At 37.5% G+C, this 25,330-nt stretch overlaps 1 protein-coding gene across 2 annotated transcripts in view; it reads right to left on the bottom strand.

Moving 5' to 3' along the window:
- Positions 1–2,301: 2,301 nt before the first annotated feature.
- Positions 2,302–25,330, bottom strand: part of IFIH1 (interferon induced with helicase C domain 1) — a 31,451-nt gene continuing 8,422 nt past the window's right edge. For both annotated transcript variants that reach the window (XM_086616111.1, XM_086616109.1), the window contains exons 4-16: positions 22,635–22,715; positions 18,791–19,011; positions 17,721–17,931; positions 14,500–14,717; positions 12,825–12,941; positions 12,215–12,338; positions 11,897–12,124; positions 8,352–8,608; positions 6,818–6,967; positions 5,998–6,159; positions 5,477–5,667; positions 3,955–4,048; positions 2,302–3,845 (exon numbers count right to left, since the gene is read on the bottom strand). In XM_086616111.1, coding sequence (XP_086472237.1) covers positions 3,663–3,845; positions 3,955–4,048; positions 5,477–5,667; positions 5,998–6,159; positions 6,818–6,967; positions 8,352–8,608; positions 11,897–12,124; positions 12,215–12,338; positions 12,825–12,941; positions 14,500–14,717; positions 17,721–17,931; positions 18,791–19,011; positions 22,635–22,715 — 2,237 coding nt within the window. In that variant the 3' untranslated portion in view covers positions 2,302–3,662. The remainder of the gene's footprint in view (positions 3,846–3,954; positions 4,049–5,476; positions 5,668–5,997; positions 6,160–6,817; positions 6,968–8,351; positions 8,609–11,896; positions 12,125–12,214; positions 12,339–12,824; positions 12,942–14,499; positions 14,718–17,720; positions 17,932–18,790; positions 19,012–22,634; positions 22,716–25,330) is intronic.

The following is a 25,330-nucleotide window of genomic DNA, read 5'->3' as shown; positions in this document are numbered from 1 at the left end:
GAAAGAGGGTGAATCAGTTGGAGAAATGGATGGAACAGAAAACATACTCAGTTTGTACAGCAACTACTCAACCATTTGTGCAACTACTCTAAGGTTACTGAAGTATTTACACTTCTGAGATGAGGAAATGTAGATTTACAGATGCAGGTGGTGCATGACATCAGACCAAAAGTAGATACAATAATGAAAATGCAACTAAAGTTGAACTAGTTCTTAATTACCCACACACAGAGCTAGACAAATCCCCAGTGACTACCAGTTTTTCTTCTTTCCACATTTGTGAACAAATAAATGCTGTAAGTAGAAAATACAATCAGGATTTGTCACACTCCCTGGAGGACTTTGGGTCCATAAAGGCAATAAATGCAGAAGTAACTAGCAGATAAATTATGGCAATTTAGCTTGTTTTTTACAACTTCACACTTCCTGGATGAACAATATATGCACGTTTTACAACCTCATTCAGAGACAATAACTTGAAGTGGAAATTCCTTATCCTACACACCAGCAGGATTCATTTGAGGTTCATTACGCTGAAGTGAGATTGTGCAAACACTCTTTAAACTTTGGTGACAACGCAGCTGAGCTACGCTAGGAACTGGGAGCGTAACAGCAGCACACAGGTGAACTACGAGAAGCCCAGGCATATGGCCCTGTTGAACTCAAACATAAAAGAACAAAGAAATCCAGCTGCATACGCTCTTGTTGCTTCAATGAAGAGAAATATTGAAGGCAAGTATCAAAAGCTCAAATTTCAGAAAATCTACTCAGCATGGACAATTATTTGATTAAGAACTCAGCAGCACTCTATGTAACGACATCATCCTTTCACCAGAATTTAAAGTACTGAATAAATTACCTCAGACACTTGAAAATCTACAGTGTACTATGTTACATTTACATAACTGTGACAACTCATTAATACAGAAATCTAGAGATGATCTGGATGATGATTATTTGCCAAAAGAGACTATTCTAAAAATTATCTTTTAGTATATTTCATATACTAAAATACATACGTCATCAGACACTGAGCATGTGAACAAAATACATCCTAATTACAATCATGTGTGATCTGTCAATCTCCAACATTTTAAAATAGTCGGATTCCCAGATCAATATGTAAAATGTGTAAAATTTGTTCTGTACTTAATGATAAATCAGCAGATTCTAAAAGTAGCCAAAAGCTTCAGTATTAAACAAAATACTACAATACAAGAAGGAGTAACTTAGAGCAATCTAAGAGCAATAGATAAGGGGAATGTTTTTTTTTTTAACTAATGAAGTATCTAATACTGAATAAAGAAATTGGTGAAGATCTCACATATGTTCTGCCATGCACCATACATAAAGGTAAGAATAGTATCATATAAAGAGATACACAAATATAAAACACGTACAGTACAAACCATTTACACTCCCTATCTCTCACTGGCTTTTCCTGTTTTAGTTATATCATTCAAAAATACCTACGGAATTGCTGTGTCTTGAAACATCTTTGCATATATAATCTCTTAACTATCAGTACACCTGATTTTTTTTTTACAGCCATAAGGTAGTAGTTTGTTGGTATAAATCACTGTTGTGGAATAATTTTATCCTATAAATAAACCACAATTTCTGTAGTTTAAGCACATTCTAATCTACTAAACTGATACACTGAAAACTCGTCAGTATGCATATTTATTTCATAATGCTATAGTTTGTTTGTAAGCATCTAATCCTAAAATGGCCTTTATCAGTTTGGTGATATTTGAAAAGTGCTGCTCTTCCCAGTCAAAAATTAATTTTTTTCCCCTTTCCCTGAAGCAAGGCCAGAAATATGAAAAAACTCCCTTAAATCTGGTCCTGATGCAAACCTGAAATCAAATCTGATTTTAAAAAATGCACACAGTATTTATATTCCTTCTAAAAATGTAGAACAATTATAGATCTAGCCATAATATTCTTTTTTGCTGGGACATACTTTTCATCTATGTTGTAACTTAGAAATTTTACCTGGGGCTACTGAAGTGTTTACACGTCCATGCCAGTAAACATACCATTTTATCCTGAATTTTCAAAGCTGACTGTTATAACAACAAACAGACCTTCTTTCCACTTCCAGTATCTTACTTGCAAACAGGGGGAAAAAACATAATCTGTCAATGAGATAAATATGGAGACACATTATGCTATTTTTACAGTCAGAATACCACTATCCTTTGAATTTCTAAGGTGAAACTGTGGTAGTATTATTGTCAAAATACTTACAGCGAAAGAGAATAAACAGCATCACAGTTGGCAAAGGTTAATCATCATAGTAATTTATTGAAAAAAATACATACCTCCGTATATAACCAGTTTAACAACCCTATGAAACTAACATGCAGAAAGTCAGTTGGCATTGTGTTTCTTGGACATGAAAACAATCAATTTCAAGTCAACTTAAGGCCTTGAGTTTTTGAAAGTTTAATGAAAACTTAATTTTAGTCTGTCAGAATATATGAGCTTACATCTAAAGATAACAGGGAAGAACTCGGTTATGAAAATACTGATGAAGCAACAATGATTCAGAAATAACACTCAGCTAATCTGTTCTTTTTACATGGCTCCTCTTTCAAGACACTTTATCTTCGAAAAGGTTGCAGCACGAAGAAAGAGAGACAATAATCACCATGGCAAGTCTTAGGATGTTTGTCCCATGTTCTGCGCTTGACAACAGGTCACCTAACACACTTTTGACAGTTTTCACCTCATGACAGATTGTAGTAAGTAGATGTCCTGGTTTTGGCTGCGACAGAGTTAGCTCTTCTTTTTAGCAGCTAAAAGAGCTCCATGTTTTGGTTTTGCTCTGAGGCTCGCTCTGAGAAGAATGTTGATAGCAAGCTGATGTTTGTAGTTGGCACTGAGGTCTCAAGGACTTTTCAGCTGCCGTGTTCTTGCCAGTGTGCAGGAGCACAACAGGATAAGGGGGGAGCATGGCCGGGACAAGGGGGCCACGATTCCCCTTGTGATTTGTGGTGGAACTTAAGATTGAGGACCAAACTGGCCAATTAGTATTCCATATCATGCAGCATCATGCCCAGTATAAGAGTGAGGGTCAGCCAGAAAGAAGGGCTTTTGCCCTTCCAGGACTCTCACTTTCGGACTCTCGGTGTACTTTCTGTCTCGCTCTCTGTTTAGGGGCCTCGCATTCGTCTGGGATTGCAGCTTCGGGATGAGATGGGCTTTGGATAAGAGGGGGTGGTGAGCATCTACACTGTGTAGTACTTATCTGTATTAAATTGTTCTTATCTCAACCCACGGGTTTCCCATTTTCTCCTTTAATTCTCTCCCTCATCCCTGGGGTGGGGGAGGGTGAGTGAGCGACTGCGTAGGGTTTGGTTGCCGGAACGGCCTAACCCACGACAGTAGAGATGGGAATTTGTTCCATGGATACACATGACTGCAACGTATTTGGTTATCATCTTTGTCCAAGAGTACCACTGTGAATCTGAGACAGCAGCCATTTGACTTTGTCCTTCTCCTGCCTTGAGTTTCTTTTCCCCTCTTCAGGACAGTTTCCTCATGCCCAGGAGTTTTCACAGTGTTTTTGATGCAGCACTCTCTATGGGACACAGAAGCTTCTAGTCGTCAGTCAGACAAAAGGTGAAAAGGGCTTTTATTTTCATTCTGAATCCTTAATCTTCATCACTTGAAGGACAATGAGCTGCATAATCAAAACTAGGGAACCTGACTGGCAGTTCTCCCCATTTCTTAAAAATTTGCTTTGTTGTTTTCTTGTCTTCAAACACAACTACAAAATTTCGAATCTTTAGACAAGGCAGGTCAAGACCTCGGTGAACCATCATATTTCCCCAAGCCTGCAAGTGTAAAAAAAATCATGCTTCAGATAAAATATTCAGGATCATTAAACAGAAATAAATACAGACAACAACAACATAAAAGTATGAAAAAAGAGTCATTCCTCACTTGTCCACAATCTTTACATATAATTTCCCCATTTGTCTGGTAATCGGCGTCCTTATCTTGCAGTGTCTTATTTTCTCTTGTGTGGTAGAGACTTCTGCAAAACAGTCAGAGAGCGTGCATCAGAACACACTGCTCATTCAATGCGACATAGAGCCTTAAACACACAGTGACTACCATTGCTGAAGTCACATACGAAACCTAAAAGGTCGTAAACTCCCTGAGTGCTGTGCACGTTCAGGAGCTGGAGAAAACGCAAGGTCCTATTTCATGCTCCTAAGTAGCGGTGAAATACAACTGTACTCCACGCCTCCTTTCACAGCATTTCAGGAGCTATATCCTCCCTCACACATCTTAAAGTAGGAGCAGCAGGCTCTCTGTTACAATAGGGGATAGATCTAGCTTGTTTACTTCAGGTGCCATGGAGCTGTCAAAAAAATGATACCTGAAAGTTAGAGGTTTTCTTTTTACTCCCTGTAGTCCAACCTTACCCCTTAAAAGAATCACTTGGTTCTGACTATGCAGAGCTGCAGAGTACGTGCACATACTTACTTCGTTTAGTTTAGGCAGTGCTTGATCTGGAGGGTTACTATTGGCCTGTGCTGAGGGGTTATAAGAATTATTAACTTATAGTTTGAATTGACTGATAACATTATGCTGACAAGACAATTTCACAGTAAAAGCAGTTTAATGTTTAGGGCTGCAGCTCAATTTTCATTTTTTCAACACATGTGTACTGATTTCTCATTACCTCTTCAAGAAGTCCTTACAAATGATACCAGAGATATATCTCAAAGACACGAGAACTCTGGAAGGAAGTAATGTGGTTGGATGGTATCTGCTGTATAATTAGCAAAGCATGACTGAGCTGTAATGTACAATACCCATTGCAAATTTACTGTAGTAAGCAAATGCAATTGAGGTTGAATTAAAACATTTTCTTGGTCTCTTAATTTCCATTATGAGTGGAAGAGAAAGTCACCTCCTGCCATCATGGCACTGAAAAGTTAAACACAGTTTAACACAAATGCTTACCAAACTAGATGGCATCTCTTGCAATGGAGATGATAAGGAGCAAGAACACTGGGATGTGTCATCAGTATGGACATCCTCTAAATATACAATTGTCAATGCACAGCTCACGGCCAATATATTGCTTGAGTCAAACTCTTATCCTGGGTCTGTTACTGGTGTAAGTGTTTGGGTAACTGGTATTCAGCTTTGGTTACAGCTACGCTGTGGAATACATACCATATTATATAATGTGACCTAGTTAATATTACCACAAGACCTGTATCTTTTTCCAATGTTTGAAATTCTGGTCACCTTGAAATCAGGGGTAAGAACAAACGTTTCCTTCAAACTCATTAACTGTAAACTCCATAAAGCTTAGGACTGGACAATATTGGAGTAATCTTTTTTTTTCTATCTCACAGGGACTAGAGGGTTACAGGCCCTGTACAGCCCTGCTTAAAAGAAAACCTGTTTTTGCCTGGAAGAGATAAAGTAGTTCATAAACACTTACTGGAAATCTTTTTTCACGCTGACGTGATGCATATTTTCAATAACTTGAATATCTTCTCCAGAACATATCAGCTTGTGGCAATTTTTGCATAGGAATGTTATAAGTGAAGGATTTTTCTTGTATGTCTTGCGCTGATCTCTCTTTGCCTTCATTTGTTTTTCCAGTATACTTTGCAACTGGAAATTCTGAATCTAGAAACAAATCAGTAAGAGCACTGTAACATTCTGGTGGAATGACAGGAACAGTTTTCTTTTTCAGTTATTTCACTGAGTTCACTGACACATGACTTCAAGTCAATTTTTCCTCCTGTGTGTTTCCCCCCTTACCAAAAGACAAGCACATTTCTAAATGCCCAGAAAACATAGCTTATAAAGCAAATACCGGGAGAAGGATTCAAGGCCATATGTAGTAGCTAATATGATTTTAAGTTTTCCTCCCCTAAGTAGATGTCAAATAGAAAGTATTCCTTACAATATAAATCAGTCTTCTTTAAAGGCAAAGGGCAGAGTTGCAGTAAATACCTTATTTAAATACTCTTCCTGTGGCATGTTCTGGACACGCTGAATGGCCTTATACATCATGTTCTCTCGGAAGACATTCACATCTTCACGTTCAACAGCTCCTGAGCCACTCGAAGCCACAACTGTATAGGTGCTCTCATCAGCTCGAGCTCGACCACGAGCCTACAATTTGCAAGGAATACAATGTAAACAGCACAATGTTCCCTACAACACTGCACAACAGTTGTTTCTGGTTTTGTAATGGAAGACACGTACTGTTTCTTACACAGTGTCCCCACAGAGCATATCCTTCTGCTTAACTCATGCGGATAATCAGTGAATACCACATACTGTTTCTCCATTATCATTAAAGATACCTGTGAAAGAGTACTCAGAAGTTTTGTGATTAGCATAACATTTTTCAAAGCAGAAACTCTACTTTGTCACCAAAACTAAGCACACATTTAAATATTAAATACATAAATATTTGCGTTCACAAATTAAGTGAGAACATGGTCAAACTGGTATTCTGACATGCACTTATCTCTTTTTAGCTGTTGGTGGTACAAATGTCTTTCTATCAACCAGTCTGCTGATCATATTCCTATACTTTTTCTGTAAGAGAGCTTACTGTATTGTGTAGAGCTTTACATGGGTGTTACACCATTACATATGGAGGCAAATTTTATATAGCATGCAAACTGAGGACGGCAACTGGAACTGAATCTTGCTGCAAGTATTTAAAAATGATCTTCAAAACCCAGCTAAATGATTCACCATTTGCATATTCCAAACAGAAAAGCACTTTTAAAAATAAGTTATGTATGCACTAAACTCATACCTGCATCATAGCAATTTCATTGGTGACGAGGCCATAGCGAATGACGATGTTACACTCTTTGATGTCTAGGCCTTCCTCAGCTACAGTAGTAGCAATAAGTAAATTTACACTTCCACCTCGGAATTTATCAATGACTTCCCTTTGCTCATTCTGTAAATTAGAAAAAAACCACAACAAAACAGTATATAAACTTTCAGTATTAGTTTCTGTCATCAGTTTCTTCTAATGAAGAGGTTTAAGGAATTGTAGTCCCATCATTTCAAAGTAGAGTGTCAAACATCAATGGCTTCAACAATTGCATTTAAACATCTTTCAAGATCACAAACAAGGAACTCCTGTTGAATATAAAGGCGTTCAGCACCTTTTTTGAAGGGGGAGGGAATAAAAGCCAGTCTTTTTAAGGTAACTGAGCTTGGAACTTTGTAGCCCGTTTCATAAGCGCTAGGAGTTTTAATAATATAGGTTTTTTGTTCTATCGTTTTCAAATTCTTTAAGTAGTTATTCAAAGGTTCTGGATTTCTACCACTTCAGTAATTTCAGCTTAAAGTACAGACTTCAGCATTTCCAAGCCAAGTTTCAAAGTACCTAAAATTCTCCATAATAAATGGGGACCATAATTTTGGTGATCCGGGGAGTTGCAAAAAGCACAGCAATGATGTACACTTAAAAAACTAAATAATCCAAAACATGGACTTCTGAATTAGCTGGGTATTTCAAACAAGATTGAGCAGAGGGACAGAAACTTCCTGTTTGCTATATTCAGTTTCAAAATGCAGAGGCTATTGTTTTGTTTGTGCAATGTGGTGCACAGATTAAATACCAAATTTTCATAGAAAACAAGCAACTTTTTGAGAGAACAATTCCTAACTATTTTTTTGAGAGCAGCTGAAGGAAATGGACTCTGCCCAGCAGTAAACCACATCATTTTTGCTTAAATGCTGAAGTGGCAATTTTACAGGGAGTAAAAAGCAGAATAGAAAAGAGGCTTTAGTACACTGAGATACTTTGTTTTGAAGACGTAGAATTTTGGCAAATTCTCTTTCAATGATTATGCATCAGCATGAAGCATACATATAAATTGGTATAAGTTGATGAAACAATCATATCAGAAAAAGAGGCATCATCAACATTGTAATTAATTTTATTTTTCAACTCAGCAACTAAAATATAATTTGAATTACTGTTGAATTGATAAACTCATTTAACTATCAGATTTTTGCAACTGCCATTTTGTTCACTTTTTCTTCCTATGCCCCACTGTAATTTGTGTCCCTTTTGACTATATACTCCCCTAGGAAATGGCTGCCTGTTACTCCTATTGACACAGAATCCCAAATCAAAAAAGCTTGTTTCTTGCAGAAATAAAATTATTCTGACACTGTTATTCATCTGTCTTGCAGCTTATGATGGTAAGTTGCTGGCAGATATGAAACCAGAGCTCTGGGCTCCAAACAGTCCGTTGTTCTAGTACTAAACCAAGCTGTTTTCTCAAAACATGTACGAGATTCGAATGCTGCAGTGCATAGTTCTGTACCTGAGTCATGGGTTTAGTTTCACTGTTATGTCCAGCACCAATAAGATAATGGGCCTTAATTCCCACTTCTTCAAATTTTGGGTTATCCTTAATCCACTGGAATAGAGCAAAGGCACTTAGCCGAGTCTTTGTGAAAATAATTCCTCTAGGTTCCTCGGTCTTCGTGAACTCCTCCATTAAAGTGTTTCGCAACTGTATTAGCTTCTCGTTTTCATATTCTGGCTTTCTAGCCAACTCTTTCAGTTGTTTCTTTTTCGCTTTAGAAATAGCAGATATAAATTAAGAAAAAGTAACCATGTAAAATAACAGCTCTAGAAAACACACGAAGCAAAGAGCAGCTTTCTATAGAATTCTCCCAGCATGGCTAATTCACACCCAGTTTGAAAAGCTGTGGCATACCAATATATTTTTCAAGTGAGTTTACATTCATTAAAAACACACCAATCAAAATAATCACCATTATCTTCATAACATACACTTTGCCTATATTTCATGGTGAGAATAAGCAAAAGAAAAAACTATTTACACATCAGAAATGGTTCAGAGTTAAGTGCATTGTATCACAGAGCTAAATCACAGCTTATCATATTTGCAAAACACTTTTAAAATAACTGAAAAAGTCTTACAAGGAGAAATAGGTTAATATTAATGTTAATATTAGCCCTCGGAGCTGGTAAGTTTTTTTATAAATTTAGACATAAATTGTCCTAGGGACATTCGTTAAAGTAGGAATCCGCACTAGAAATAGGCAATGTAATAGATACCAGGATGGGTGCATTGTTATCGGTGTTGCAGCTGTCAAAGACATTTCAATACGCTCAGTGAAACGTTAAATGAATGACTCTCTTAGACAGGCACTGGTGACCGTGACCAGGGAGGACTCCTCACGTGTTTTAAATTTTTTAAAACTTTCTAATATTTAAAGCCTACCTCATTATCAGATGATCATGCAAACACAATATTAACACTTTAAGGGGGGCCCTTGTGTGTTAAGATATTACAGTCACTCTGATGTCATGACCCTGGGCTGATTATTGCACTGCACCTCATCCAATGCAATCGCAGTCTGTATCACAAACTACTAGAGCACTTAGGCAGTGGCTTTCTGACTACAGTCTTATTCATATTTTAGAATGTAATCAAACATATAAATCAAATACATACAAAAAGTAGGTAGATGCAACAAACTCCCACAGTTTTCCCCCTTAGTTAATCCTACACTAAGGGCTGCAGGGAGTTTATCACCCAAAGATGAACTCTGGTCTTAAAAGTTAGAAATAGAAATCAAATAGATTTTGTTCCACTATTGGCACCTTCAGTGGTAAAATTAAAACAGATTGGAGCATGATTCTTTTTTCACTATTGTCATGGTTTGATGTGGAGGGGGGGGTGGTTCTGGTGGCAGGAGAGGGATTTTGCTCCCTGCAACCTCCCCAGTTTTGGATCCAGGTTAGGCTTAGTTCTGGCCACCAGATCAGACTGCCATCCCCCTCGGGGTTGAGCCAATAGGGCGCCTCTGCGAATTGCCCTATTTAAGTCAGGACAAAGGAACCAGAAAAGGTGCTTTGCCCAGGAGTGAGCAGAGAAGGGAGGAGGGCACTGCCCCCGCTCCCTGGCTCCTGGCCGGGCGGCTGCCTGCGTCGGGCCGGCGCTGCCCACAGAGGATGGCGGCGGCGGAGCCATTTGGGGAACTCGGGGGCACCCCACTCCCGGGGTGCCCACTGGGCTGAGTTCACCTGGAGAGGACTGAGATCTGAGAGAAACAGCCGCATCGACACCAGGTCAGTGAGGATGGAGCGGGAGGAGGTGTGCCGGAGCCGAGTTTCCCCTGCGGCTGATGGTGAGATAGCAGGCGGCCCCCTGCAACCAGGACGGCCTCGGTGGAGCAGAGACCCACTCGCAGCCCGTGGGGAGAAGATGCCTGAGCCTGAGGATGGTCGTGTTGGGGTGCATGACAAGGCAGAGAGGCATCTGGAGTCTGCGTGACGACCCACGCCGGAGTGAGTGGCTACAGCTCCCTAAGTACCCGAGACTGTGGTAAAGCCCACACCGGAGCAATCTGTGAGGAAGGATTGTTTCCAGTGGGCTGGACTCATGCTGGAGAAGTTTGTGGATTTTTCCTCGTGGGTAGAGGATCCATTGGAGCAGGGGAAAAGGGTGTAAGGACTCTTTCTCCTTTAAGAAAGAAGCAGCAGTAACAGCACGGAATGAACTGACCTGCACTCCCCCAGTCCCTGCCCCCTGTGCTGCTGGGGGGAGGAGGTAGAGCCGGGAGGAAAAGGAAAGGGGGGGGGGGGAGGTGTCGGTTTTAAGATCTGGTTTTGTTTCTTTCTGTCCTCTCGAGTAATCAGTTTTTGTTTCCCTGTGTCCTTCTAAGTAATCATTAATAAACTGTTTTGCTTTGAGAAAAGCTCTGCCTGTTTTGCCCGGGACCATGGTTGGTGGGTGCTCCCTCTGTTCTTGTCTCAACCCTCAGTCCCTTTGTTTTTTTTTTTTCCTCTCCTCTCTACTTTACTGGAGAAGGAGAGACTGTGAGTTTTAGTTGCTGGATCAGCCTAAAACCACGACAACTATCAAGTTCTTTGAACTTCATTTACCTATGGAAACGAAAGTAATCTAGACAACTCAGTTTCATTTCTCATTTAGTTTAACTTTTCGGTTCTCAGCAACAGCTCAATACTGAAATTCTAAATGAGGGGGCAAAAAGACAGGTATGAAGGGTCATTAAAAAACATGATGATATTATCTAACCTAATCTATTTTTCTAAAATTTTTTAACATTTCCTGAATTTCTTACCAATGGCATTCTAAATTTGTAGTTCATAGGATACATGACGTTACAATACATGCTGCAGTAAAATCTTTTATTTTGCACCACCTAGGAGCCATAGGCAATGGGAGCAAACCTGTCTACCTCTTACTCGTTGTAAAGCCAGTCAGGGGAAAAAAGAGGCAAAAAACATGAATGTGTCAAGAACTGAAGGTATCCTAGCTCCAAGGTGAATGATCTGGAAAAATAAAGGGAACTAATTTTCATCTTTGCAATTTAATCCTCTAATTCTCTCACTAACTGCTCTTTACCTGAAACTAATCAAGGTCATCACTCCCATGTCTTAGTGTATGGACAAACAAACTTTGACAGAAACGGTTAAAACCCTGTCATTTCATTATTTTTGTATTCCATTTGGTCAACTTTTTGCCGCTCAAGAGTGTCTACTAGAATACACATTCTATCTATCTGTCACGGTGTCCTCAGAGACATTTAATTGGAGAAAAGCACAGAACAGTTATTACTTATTATCAGCAAAAATAAAGTGCCCTTGGGCCAAAGCTGAAGAACTTCTACTACATCTTGAGGCATGATCACACTATGATGTTGTTTAATGTACTCTATACTGTATGAGCTGGAACATCTAGATGCTGTCATAGTAACACAGTAATTTCTAGGCTATAGTAATTAATGGGCCCATGCAAATCATGTTAGCACCTATTAGTTGGTTCTATGGATTTCAAATACTAAATACCACAATGTATTTCAAACTTACCATGAAATAAACCTATTAGAAATTCATCTGTTTCATCCTGTTTTGATACCGCTGGTTCATCGTCATCATCACTCCTTACTGTCTTCTTTCTTTTCTCCTCCTTATAGAAGCTATTTAAGTGATTGTATGCATCTACCATTCGGATGGTGTCATTTATCTGGAGAGCATCATTGTATTTCTTCAAGTGTTCTGCACAGACACGTTCCTTACGTTTTTCTTCTTTTGCAGCTAGAAGCGAACAAAAAATACAAAAACATGCCTGTGTATAGAATAATCCAAACAAATTCAAAGCCAGAGTATTTTTGCTAGGTGGTTTACCTTTTCTCTCTTCTCTAATCACCCACTGTTCATATGGCTGAGTTCCAAGTTCAGATTTTGGATGGAGCTGGCAATAGTTTTGAATATCTGTCATGATCTCAGTAATTCTCTCTCTAAATGGATCCTAGAAATAAATTGATTACAAAAGTAAGCAAGCATCTTCTGGCAACAAAAACACTGGCTCGAACTCTCCTGGCTAGTACCACATTGAGTTATTTTTTTAAAATGTTAAACCTTAAATTAAAAAAACAGTAAGGTTGCTAAGTGCATTTAGAGTTATAGAAATAAATAGTTGAGAATATTACAAAAATTACGCTGTGTAATAGCATTTTTTAGTAAATATGATGTCACTCCAATACAAACATTTCAACTATGGTTCAGAAGGTCTTTTGATCAGATAACTCAAAAACATAACTCAAAATACGTAAAAATTTATTTCTGTTTGACTTTACTGATACTTTTGCATACAGAGGGAGGCAGCAGATACATATTCAAATTAGCACTATGGATCATAATAAATCTATAGAAAAAGAGCATTAGCCAAAAGTTTTTGATACCATACATCACATTTTTAAACTGCAATATGACTTTAACACTGAAAAAACCATACCCTTCTTTTGTCATCTGCAATCACGGTCTTCTTATATGGTTCCTTCACCTGATTCTTTAGTTGGGAGGCATGCTCTTGAACAGTCATGATTCGACGCGCATCAAGATTGGCACAGATCTGGGAGAAAACAAAATGTTCTTTCTTTTAATGTTTCATGAGTTATTCCACATGAAAACGGAATTAATGCAACAGAGCTTCTCATTCAGATACTGGATTTTATATAATTTCAGTTTCTTCCAGCAAAAATTAGATACAGACACTAGGAACGTCAAGAAGGCCAAGTCTTTGAAAAGCACTGGAGATAAGCTTAACAAGTTACTTTTTAAGAGAGAAGTGATCCTTGCACACAGGAAAAAACTAGCAGATCAGAGTGTAAAACAGGTATATTGAAAAAGAAAATACACCATTGATACTCTGGTAGAGAAGATTTTGCAGCACAAAACAAATAAACAAAAATAATGGTAAAATACAAAAAAGAAAATAAATGTTAGAGAGTAACTATGCGAGTAAGAACTAGTCATGAGCGTAGAAAACAATTTGAAACTATCTTTCTTGGAACAGGAAGAAAGAAAACTTCCGTGCTTACTGCACAACTGAACTGGAGTTTTCTGCATTTGATCTCTTCTGAGAAAAAAACATGCACTTTTCTGTCAGTAAGTCTAAAGTAATATGAGGAAACTTTAAAATTTTCAGGAGCAGAAAAAACAGGAAAGGAAGTCTGGCAGGCAACCTTTTAAATGTCTTCAGCAGTAGTTACCTATTTGCGCTTGCATATTGGGATTACATTTCTGTAGATACGAAACCCAGCATCCTATCAAGATTTCAGAGCAGATGACAACAATTTCTGTGCTTTTTCCATTGCCAGAAAGTTTTTGTCTCAAAATACTTTGCAATTCTATCTGCTTCAATACAGCACAAAAGCTTCTTGCAGGCCTCACCTATTCAATACCACGTTTTCCTCTTGTGCAATTTGCTAGTCAGGAGTTTTCACTGGAGTATCGGGCTAAATTCTACTTTTGTATTACTAATGTACATCCATTGAATTCGAGTAAAATAGTTTCTTTAGAGTAACAGCTGTTTAAATACAGAATTTAACCAATTATCTGCAGTCAGGTGTTCATGCAACTACGCACTATTCCCCTCTCAATGAGTAACTGCTGTAAAAAACCACATTTGTATGCTACCTATACTTCAACAAATGGTTTCTGCTTGTTTAAGTATTCAGCTTATTTTTCCACTTTCCTGGATCCACACAAAAGCCCAGCTTAGTCACTCCAGAAATACAGATATAAAATACTGTGATCTCTAGGATTTCGGAATACACAGTAAATTCTAATCCATTAATGGAAAAATAAAGATTTTTGTTAACCAAAAAACCTCACTATTTTGCGGATTTCTTGCCTCTGGTCTTGAGATTTTTGTTCAACTCAGACAATCTTTTTACTTCCCTTTTCAGTAAGTCTACTTCCCTGTAAATTAGCCTTTATTTGTACATGGATTTCCATTAATTTGTAGTGGGTCAATTTGCTGAATGGCTGTGAGCTGAACTCCCATGTACACACGAAAAAAAAAAAAAAAATCAGATTATATATTTGGAGCCTAACACCAACTTTAAAAGTTTTACTTGAACAAGACAACATTCCTTCGGTGGTTTTCAAGTGTGAGGGCTATTTACTTTCAGAATATGTTGTTCTGCTTTTGAGTTGGTTTTTGCACCTCCTACACCAGGTGAAGCTGTAAGTCCCAGAATCTGAGGCTGTGGGATCAGTGGTTTGTTTTCTTTTGCTAGCTTTTCATTCTTCTTCTTTTCTTTTAAATAACGTCGCATTATATTGTTGTAGACACCTTCCTTTTGAGTGTGATGACACTCATCAATAATGATGAGTGAAAAATCTGGGGAAAAAAAAAAGAACCCAAAAATTACTAATTTTTTTTTCAAATGTAGAATTTGTGCAAGAACATCTTCTTACAGATAAGGACAATGTTGAAGAGAATTAGTCAGTCTGTTTAAGCCCTAATGTATTAAGAAATTTGTAGTGCTGGAGGAAGGCATGGAGGGAAGCTGTATATATATAATAGATCTTGGAATAATTAATATCTTGGAATCTTTGCTGCACTCCTGATGTGTCAAGTACTTTACATTTCATGTAATGTAGAAAGCTTTTCTATTTTTGCAAAATCAATCTGATAGTATAAAGAATTTTAGATAGATATTTTTAATAAACAGTAGTAAGAACATATCATAGCTTAACTCGATCCTATCTTTGATATCCATAACTATCTGACAAACTACATACTGTTTGTTTATGAGAAGGTACATAACATGTTAGAAGCCTTTCAGACATTCTAGAAAGGCATGTCCTGATCAAAATATGCTTCCACTTCATAGCAACACAGAGATTTCTTCCCTATTCTTGTCCAATTAAAAGATTGACATTACTTTATGGATGTGTCATTGAAAAGAACAAATAGATGGTGAGAGCACTACCAATCATCTCTCTTTTGTAGCTGAGGAAACTGATCAAGATTCAGACAGGTATTATGTACTTTTTAGTCAGATCATATTTACATGCAACAGGTAGAGTACTATATGAGAAACAAAATATTCTTAATTTTTTGTTTGTTTTAAATCTCTCACAAACACAGAAAACATCTCCTTAATCTATTTGCATGACATGACATGAACATTTCTCTGTTTCTCTAACAAAAAATTAGTTTATGGAGCTCCCACTCTTCCTCTAGCTGGCCAATAACTCTCCCATGTCTAATTCCCTACAATTCAACATTGTTTCCAACAATTTGACAAATGTTTGAGGAAATGACTGTAAAGCAGGTCATTGACATGATCAGGGTTAAACTTTTTTTTTTCCCGGACAATTTCCATGGTCTTGTTTTACACATTACTACAAATAAGTTTGCAACAACTGGCAGCAGAAGTTGGAAACTAACAGAGAGCTAGAACATTCTCAATTGGCCTTTCTGCTGGAGAAAATATCATGTAACTTAGTCTTTGAAGAACCTAAAGGAAGGTGGAGACTGAACAAGGGAAATTTTACTTAAAGGCTAAACCAAAGAGTACTGCTAGGAGTGCAAACTAGTGCTTCATGTCACTGGGGAAACCCAATTGTCTTCACATAAGTGGTTCAGGAAGCCAGTTTGGACTGGAGTGATGTGGTTTCAAACCTAAATTTCTATTTATTTCTAAGATTTTTGTACACTGCAAGACTTCAGAAGCAGCACTGGCTGTTTCTCAGATATTTTGCCAACACAAAACTCCTTCCTTTGATTTTGACCATCATTTCTGTAATGCACATTCCTATCATTACTCAGGAAGGACTTAACCAATCAGAAGAGATGTGCTTCTACTAGGAAAGTGATACACAGCTTTTAGAAAGTCCACACAGTGACCAGCCCTTGGTAAAGAAGGTAAACATTTGGTAAAATGCAATTAAGAGAGTCCTTTCCATTTCACTGAGGCTGGAATTCTGTTACGTGTAATGCAGACCTCTGCGGAAACAGATGAAAAAAGTTACCAACAGAAATTAGGATAAAAATCGTAACTAATTAGGATGGTTTATATAGGCTGCAAGTTAACCAAGTCATAGCCATAAAAACGGAGCTGGCTCTGTTCAGGCTTGCTTGGCTTTGGTCCAGCTGAACTTACTAGCACAGGTGTAACAGCATGGAAACATGGCCCTCTTTGCAGGGCCACCTCAGTTCTGGTAAAGATGTAACTCCCTATGAAGGAGCTTTGCAAAGCGTGAAACCCATTCCAGAAACCACTTCTTTGCACAAGCTGGTTGGGATTCAGCCCAATTCTAATCAGGTCAGCAGTTCCCATAGAAATGTTCAGGAGCCTCTAGATGGCATTCCAAAATGATTCGTATTTGGGAAGGTTTACTAACTTAGGTGCAGTGGAAAGGAAACAAATACAAGAAAACCTGTGGTACTTTGCCTTGGTTAACAGCAAGGCATTCTGAAGGAGCGGAGGCAGTTCTGAGGCACCCAAAGGGCTCCGAGTGAGCTAGTCTGAATGAAACAGGACGCCAGTCAGCACTGGGCTCTGAGAGACACAGACTGACCTCTCAGGTTTCTCTGCTGTCTCTGTAACCCCCAGACAAGTACTACTTTTATCTCAGAGCCATTACTTTGAATATCATAGCTCTAATATTCATCCTGCCCCATCTAACAGACTTGACTGCATGCAGAGAGAGGGAGAAGTTAACATCTCACAGAGAAGGATCACTGCAGCCCAAATCCTGGAGCTGAAATCATGCGCTGTTCCATTACTTGTACGTCACTGGCAGATAATAGCATTTCCTTTCTGATCTCCCATAGATATGTGCCACTTGAGTATCCTGGGCAAACGATTTTACCTCAGCTTATCTTTTGTCTTTTGTTTTCTTCAACTTTCTTCATCTGTTGTAGGAGACCATTATATCACATGAGAGTTTAAAGAATACAGCGTTTATAACGGATTGGTTTTTATCTTGTGTTCCATTGTATTTTTCAAACTAATGACTACATTTAACTGTTTGTAATTTTTTTCTCATCCTGTTTATGGCCTTATCTGATATAACTTATTGTTCTACCAAGCTTGGAAAGTGGAACCAGTACGGCTGCATTTGCACAAAGTTGTGCTTGAGCTAGATAAAATAGAAAGCATAACAAATAATACTTAGTACAAATGAACTGTAAGAGTCTAATTTGGCTTGAAAAAACTGCATGCTTATTAACTAAGATCTGGTTTTGACTCTTGGAGTACAGTCTGAATTTATAAAACCAGTCAACTGAAAAAACATTAACTACTGAATGTAGCATATTTTATGCCGCAGTTTTCCAGAATGGAGACATACTTTTAGCCCTTCTGTAAGAATTTCAGAATTAAAAACTTGCCTGATAAGTGGACACCTTCTTCATCTTCTTTGGCTGCATTTAACAGTGAATTCTCAAGGATCTGTGCTGTACTGATGATGACATCGTTTCTTCTGACAACTTCAGGAAATGAGATTTTCAATTGAGAATCACCACTTAAACCAATAACCTGATACCAACGCTTCAGGAATGGATTAAACTCCTTTCTTAAATGCTGTTCTACCAATGGTACCTGAATAAAAGTTTCGAAAAAATTTAAACTAGAGTGTACATAGGATTAAAAATACATGCCTGTTTGCCAGAAATGTTAGGTGAACATACACTATGCGCAAAATATACTTTTTTAAAAAAGCAAACATCCCCTTATTCACTGCAGGGTAGGATTAAAAGAAAAATCCATCGAACACAAAAAACCAAAACCAAGCACTAAAAATCCCCAAACCAACCCCTCCTCTCCAACTGCTCCTATGAAACCTTTTTGTCCCAAGAACTATAGCTTAACAGTGCCTTAAAAAGAATGAACAAACGATGCATGCTCTGGCCCTTTAACTGAGCTCACAACATGCTATAAATTTTATTCTTTTAGGAGGATATAGATATTTTTAATTCTTTAAATAAAATTCTTAAATTTCTTTCTATATCTTAATAGTACAATAGAAGATTAATATATATTATATGTGCTAAATGTAACTGTAAAAATTACAGTAATTATCAAAAACTCTGACAGAATATTCCCTAACTACTGTGAGACTCATTAGGTGGCCTTCATTACCAAATCCAAACACAGAATGTGAAAAATATTTTTATTTTTTAAAATATAATTGTAGTTCTATTCATTCTAACATGAAATTATACTTTTTCCAATAGTGTGGTTATTAGGGCATATTGAAGTTTGCACCTGCACTGAGGTAAACTAAACTCATGATCATGCTTGCATCGTGATCATGATGCAATGAAGATGACAGTTTAGAGCTGTATGCCTTTAAATATAGCTACATCAGAAGAAATTGAGAAATATGTTTATATTCACTTTACAAGTTCCATGCATGAAGTTTGAAAAATAGTGTTTTTTTAAAAACAGACAAACATACCTTATTAACAAGTACTATAACTTTTCCAGGCTCTGATGCTCTTTTCTTCTTATCCAAGTGATCTTTGGTAATGTAAACAGCCACTCTGGTTTTACCACTGCCTGTAGGGAGACATATTATAATATTCTCCCCATTCAGTGCTGGCTTTGCAACTTCCATCTGGTAATCTCTCAGGATCAGATCTGGCTCAGGTGAAGCTCTGCTCTCCACTTCATCTTCATCTAAGGGTACAAAGAAATATAAATATCGAACAGGAGGCACAGAACATTTATCGGAAGATTGAACAAATGTCAAAGTGGGAAATATTAATTCATTATCAAAAGCATCTTCTGAATAAATAGAAACAGGGCATATTAGCATAGGCAATGCTGCTCTGTGGACCTATGCCACTCCGTATCAGAACTGCTTACATCCAGTGACCAACCAGGGTAGGTGGAATAAGCCACAGTATGTCTTCACCAATCTATGTTGACATGACTATTATTATGTATGAATTAAAATGATACAGTTCAGTAGCATTGGGACCAACAAAGGTTGTGTTCAGAGCTGCAGTAATTTTAATCTAGCCAATCTTGTGTGACGTTCTCTTTCATCAGTACTAAAATTTATTTGGTTGCAAGTGAGCTACCTTTTTAAATACTTCCCAGAGGATGAAAAAAAGGATGGAACCATAGAAAGAGAGATAGGGACCACTTAAAAAATGATGAAGGGAGTTATAAAGTATAAAGATCAAATAGATAAGAAGACTCAATTGACCATACAAGATGGAGTTAACCACAGAATATATCACACCTATTCATGGTAGATTACGCTGCTTCCAGACTGACTCATAAATAATGCAATTGAGCTGTTCACTAAAAAGCCATATGCATTTGCCTCCTGAAGGCCAAAACGTTCCATTTATCATATAAAATGCAACAGCAGAGAGTTCAGATCTATGGCTCATAGGTGAAACAAAGAACATTCAAAAGTTAAAAGTGGAAAAATGCTGTTGCATTATTTCAGGCAGTAAGAAAAACATATCAAGTCTCTTGAGTTTACATATATGTAGGAAGTCAGAAATTACATACATTAATATCAGAAGGATTTATTTCAATGGAGTCTTGGCCTCCCCCCCCTGCCCGCCCCCCCCCAGTATGTTTAAATCACCCACCAAGCATTAACTGTCCTCATGAAGAAAAGGCACTAATTCATTCTACTAGACTAAAAATGAGGGAAAGACCCCAACAGTTTTATTTCCTGATGATATCATTAAATGACGAATCATGAGGGCTTTATCATCACTGATACATTACACACAAAATAAGTGTATTTTTCTAGTATCCCTGATTCCATTAAATAAAATTAAACTAACAAAAAGTAATGAAGCTTGATAAAATACTGCTGATGGAAACATCCGAATGGCATTCTTAAGTGTTTTTTGCTTGTTTTGCCTTTTAGTGTGAGTGCAGTACTACCTGGAATACAGGGAAATTCACACCAGAGAGTACTTGCTGTTACTTATCTGACTTCTATTCTCTTTTGAGGAAGAACGCTGTTTGCTTTCTGGTTGGCTAAATTCAATAGTTTAATCATATTGAAACTAGCACTTTATCACCCATCTGTTTGGTTAAATTTTAGTTTCTTAACATCCTCAATTAACTGTCCAGGCCTAAAAAATATTTAACTTAGCTCTGTCCTAGCTTCCTCAGCCCCTGTTTAGATAAAGGCTAATACAGGAATCTTTTCACAGGATATGATTCCATTAAAGAATTTACATAGTGCACAGTATAACTTCAGGGAAGTTGTCAGCCTTTGTACAAGACTCCCATGAATTACTGTTTTGGGCTAAAAGAAACATGATAATTATTCTTCCATTGTCCTAATTCCACCATTTTACTTCAATGTAAAGTGATCCTTGCACAGAAATCTGCCACCAAAATGATTCTTGGCATTAAATTCCAAATCATGTCAGTGCATTAAGATGCTATCCAAACATCTGTTAATACAACAGTCTTAAAGCAATATTTCAAATTATAAAATCATAGGCTCATAGAACGATTTCGGTTGGGAGGGACCTTAAACATCATCTAGTTCCAGCCCCTCTGCCATGGGCAGGGACACCTTCCACTAGACCAGGTTGCTCAAAGCCTCATCCAAACTGGCCTTGAACACTTCCAGGGATGAGGCATCCACACCTTCTCTGGACAACCTGTTCCAGTGCCTCACCACCCTCTAAGTGAAGAATATCACGTAGTCCATCTGTATCTCCTTAGCTTTTTTTCCTTATAATTGCTCTCACTGAGTTTACTAGGCATGAAAAAAAAAAAGAATGTTTTTTAAAACATTTTAACTAGCTGTTTTTAAAGCCCACATGTAAACAGAACATACAGCAAGTAAACACTGGGGGGAAAAAAAAAATCTATTCTGCATTCTTCACGTAACTGTAGTGATTAATTTTCTTCTGCTTGACTTCTGGACTTAATCTATGCCCAAAATTGGAGATTCTCCAGGAATCTTAAAGGATCAGGCCATACATATATATATGTGCTGCCACATGCTGGTAGCCTGTATCAGCCTGATCAGCTGATACAGTGTGACTGTCCACAGAAGAGAGTTTCTGTGCCCAGACATTTCATGTGACACAGTGAGGGAAAAAATACAATGTGATTGATGAGTCACCTCAGTTGATGCAAAAGCGCAAAGTGTATTCTTCAGAGTTAGCAATACGTAGACTGAAATCCTAGCTATAGGGTAGCAATTTAGATCTGAGTTATCCTGAATTTTCTGTGTACTTATAAAATACATGGATTTTAATATTTAAAAAGCTTTAAACTACTATAAAAGCATTTATAGTAAACACTTTGCAGGTCTATGATATATAACATTTACATTTACTTTACCGTTCTAATATTAGCTTTATTAGGCAGAGCCGGCCTGAAAGGTACCCAGATTGTTCCCAGCCCTTGCACAGGACACAGTCCCAGCACAAACTTTATAAAGGCTAGATTCCCAAAAGTAACCAGTTCCTCTTGAATTCTTTTTAGGCAAACACAGGCTGCTCACTGGGGTGGATAGCTGCAAATTTGTTCTGCCTGAGGTCCAAGATTAAAGAAAAGAAAAAAAAGGGATGTCTTTTACAACAGCAGTGTTTAACTGGGGTCAGAATAAATACATAGCAAGTTCTTATCTGTCTCCAAAGTATTATGTAAACATAGCCCCAATATTTAGTTTAAAACTATATTTAGAACTTGCACATATGTTTAAATGTGAGATTTGCAAAGGTCTTCAGATAGTAACCTGCATTGATTAGGTTGTTTTTACAAATAGGGCTACTAAATTACTTAGGTCCAAAGCAGACCTTCATTAGTGTTCTGCAGGTTCCCTGGAAATGCTTCTCCTCACCCTTAGGTGCCTCTAAAGCATGTTGTGTTCCCTGTCATTTACCCTATGCAGAGGCCAGGCACAATCTAGCTCCTCTCTGGGAGCAAAAGAAGAATTTATGTGTGGCAGCATTATTAATATCTGTACAGCTGACTGCACTGGATGACTTCTGGAAGTCCCTTCCAGCCTATGTGATTTTACCGTTCTGCATCACTGACCATTTTGTACGATGACGATAGCCTAGAGACCTATTCAGACGACCTCAGTAAATCAACACTTTTGGGGCTAGGACTTAAGTCCAGACACATAAAAATGACATCTGTTCTCCAAGAAAGTAAGAGGGAGAAAGTCTGGCACCTAAATCCTGTGAACTAGAGTCCACAGTGAAAGCCTTCCATGGATTTTCATTCTAGCCCATTCTCAGAGTGCTTACCCTCCAGGGCTTATTTTGCAATTACTGAATAACAGAAGCAAAACATACCCGAATCACTGGTTGTGCAGCTCTGTCCCAGGATTTCACTGAAGTTACTGACACTTCCATCTCCTATGGAGACATCTGACTCTAAATAAAAACACAAATGTAGCATAGTGTATTTGCTTTACAAGTATAAATAGCAAAAGTGTATTGTTTGCTCTCTCCATAAGTTGTTAAAATAGGCTAGACAAGTGTCTGGCAGGGATGGCTGAGGTATAATTTTCTTTACTAAATTTTTTCTTACGTAAAGAAACAACTGTGAACAATACAATTCATTTTCTTATGGAAGAAAATATGGAGTGAAAGATGAAAATCCAAAAACACAGCAGAGGTAAGGCAATGAAGGTCATGATTTAGTGTTATCAGGCATCTGTGTTCTCTTTGCTTGAAAGCAAGGGTCCAGACACGACCACCTGCATGATCCCTTCTAGTCATATTTTACTGTATCTTTTCAGAGGAGTGAAGAGCCAAAAAAAAAAAAGAAAGAAAAACATGTTGGTCTACTGGATACACAGCACTGCTGGCAAACTGAACAAACTGAGGACGTTCTCTTTTACTCCCTGTAAGCCATGTGAGTTGTATCTGTAGTAGAAGAAAATCAAAACCAGAACTGTGATTTTTTTTTTTTTTTTTTTTGTTTAAGAGTAAACCATAGTTCCCAGGTAAGTAAAAGCACAGAGGAATTATTAAATCGTCCAAACTGTTTGCTAGAAAAGCAGAGATCGACAATCCCATTACATCCAATAGAAGACTTGGACACTGCCACAGAAACCTGGCAAGTTTACTGTAGTTATTCGAATGTTAAGCTTTCCCTCTGGCAGAGATATTCTAATGTTAAGCTCTCCCTCTGCTGGACAATCAATATATTACACTAACTTTTTTCCAGTCACAAGTTATACTGCTAGATTTTCCGAAACTCAGTTATTTTAAAATCTAAAGAGACACACAGTTCTTCTGGAAAAATCTGCTGCAAACAGCCTCACCCTGTACTGTCAGCTTACCTGCAGCACTCTGCAACTAAGCTCATAGTGTGCATAAGAAATCAGTCAGAATACTAGCATTGACCTATGTTTTGCTTAATTAGCTCATGAACTTGTGTCCTATCAAGTTTTTCATAATTTTTTTCAGCGAATATCCCATTATGGTCCGTATCTATACTGTTCCCACATTACTGTCCCCAATAAAGAATTCATAAAGCGAAACAGATGCTGTGAACAAGAGTTTAGAACTAAAGGGATGTTACAGTGTCTTAGAATGGTACTCCTGAAATATACATCACAAAATCTTGGTAAGTGAGGTGGAAATTAAACCTAGTCTGTGTTCAGCAAAAATATGAAGCTTTGACTTTCCTTTATAAAAGCAAGTTTTGATCTCCTTTAAAGGTGAATGAATAATAGAAACAAATCACCTATTACACAGAACAAGTAGAACACAGACAACTGAAATGAAGCTACCTTCACTACCACTAGGAGTCAGATATTTGTTTAAGTCTTTATTCTTAGGTTTTCTAACATAACCATGAAAAGCAATGCAAACATCTGTCTTCCTGTCCTACAGTTTTCATCATTTATTCCATATAGACCTCAAAATCTGATCCAACTATGAATCACCAGAATCTGTAGGAAGTGTTATGATGGACAAGGGCATTAGAGACTATAAGCATCTAAATTAAAAGGCTAGTCTCCTAGAAATCAATGCAATCAACAGAAAGGCACTTAAAAATATATATTCACAGCAGAAGCCTGATTTATATAAAATTTCCCTATTATTATATAACAGTATGCATTTAATATCACATTAAAAGACAGCATTGTCCTGAAAAAAGAGGAACACCTCTCCGGTTATAACCCATGTTCAAAGACTTGCAATAAACTATTAGTGGGAATTCTGACTCTGAAGATGACACTGCTATGTCTCGCTTTCACTTTCTAGGAATCCATACAGATAGGAAAGCGGACAAAATTAACATTCTGTATATCTATTTCATATGGTCTCTCATCTAAAATGACCTACTGAAAGATGTATATGCAGCAGAGAATACGCATTCACAAAGTCTTTTGCACATAATTATCTGAATTACAATCTGCAGCATGCATTAAAAAATAATCGCTCAACAGAAAACATTTGTGGTGCAGTGAAATGCAAAACACTCACCTTCCAAATCAAAGGTGACTACAATAATGTTGTCCTTTTTCAACAGTGACAATGGTCTTGAATTATTTTTAAATGAAATAATAAAACAGTAAGCCTTTCCAAAACAATGAAGATAAAAGAGTTGATATTCTAACAGCTGTTTTCACCACTTTCACTAGTCTTCACTTACAGTGCTACTTGTATATTGTAACACAGCATATTCCACAGAAAGGTTTTCAGTCGCTTTGCATGGACTAATAAGTAAGTACTAAGACAGCAGAATGCAATGAAAAAAAAATGGACCTATGCAATATTATTTTAAAAAGTCAGTCTTTCCTGTCCTGTGCTACATTATGTCATACAATAAGTTTCAAACATTGGAAAATACAAATGAAACACCAAAATATACACAGGCGATTAAAATTGGTCCTGCTTTCAAATTAATGAGCAGTTTTTCTAATCTGAAGTATTAAGGGACATTTTGTAAGACACTATTGAAATCGCCATTTAATTATAGCGTAATTACTTGTTCCAATCAACCTTCTTTTAATGAATCAGGACTTGAAGCA

This window comes from Tauraco erythrolophus, chromosome 8 (genome assembly GCF_009769465.1).
Source record: "Tauraco erythrolophus isolate bTauEry1 chromosome 8, bTauEry1.pri, whole genome shotgun sequence".
Classification (NCBI taxonomy): domain Eukaryota; kingdom Metazoa; phylum Chordata; class Aves; order Musophagiformes; family Musophagidae; genus Tauraco; species Tauraco erythrolophus.
The sequence above is the reverse complement of the archived record's forward strand: the minus strand, read 5'-3'. Positions and strand labels throughout refer to the sequence as shown.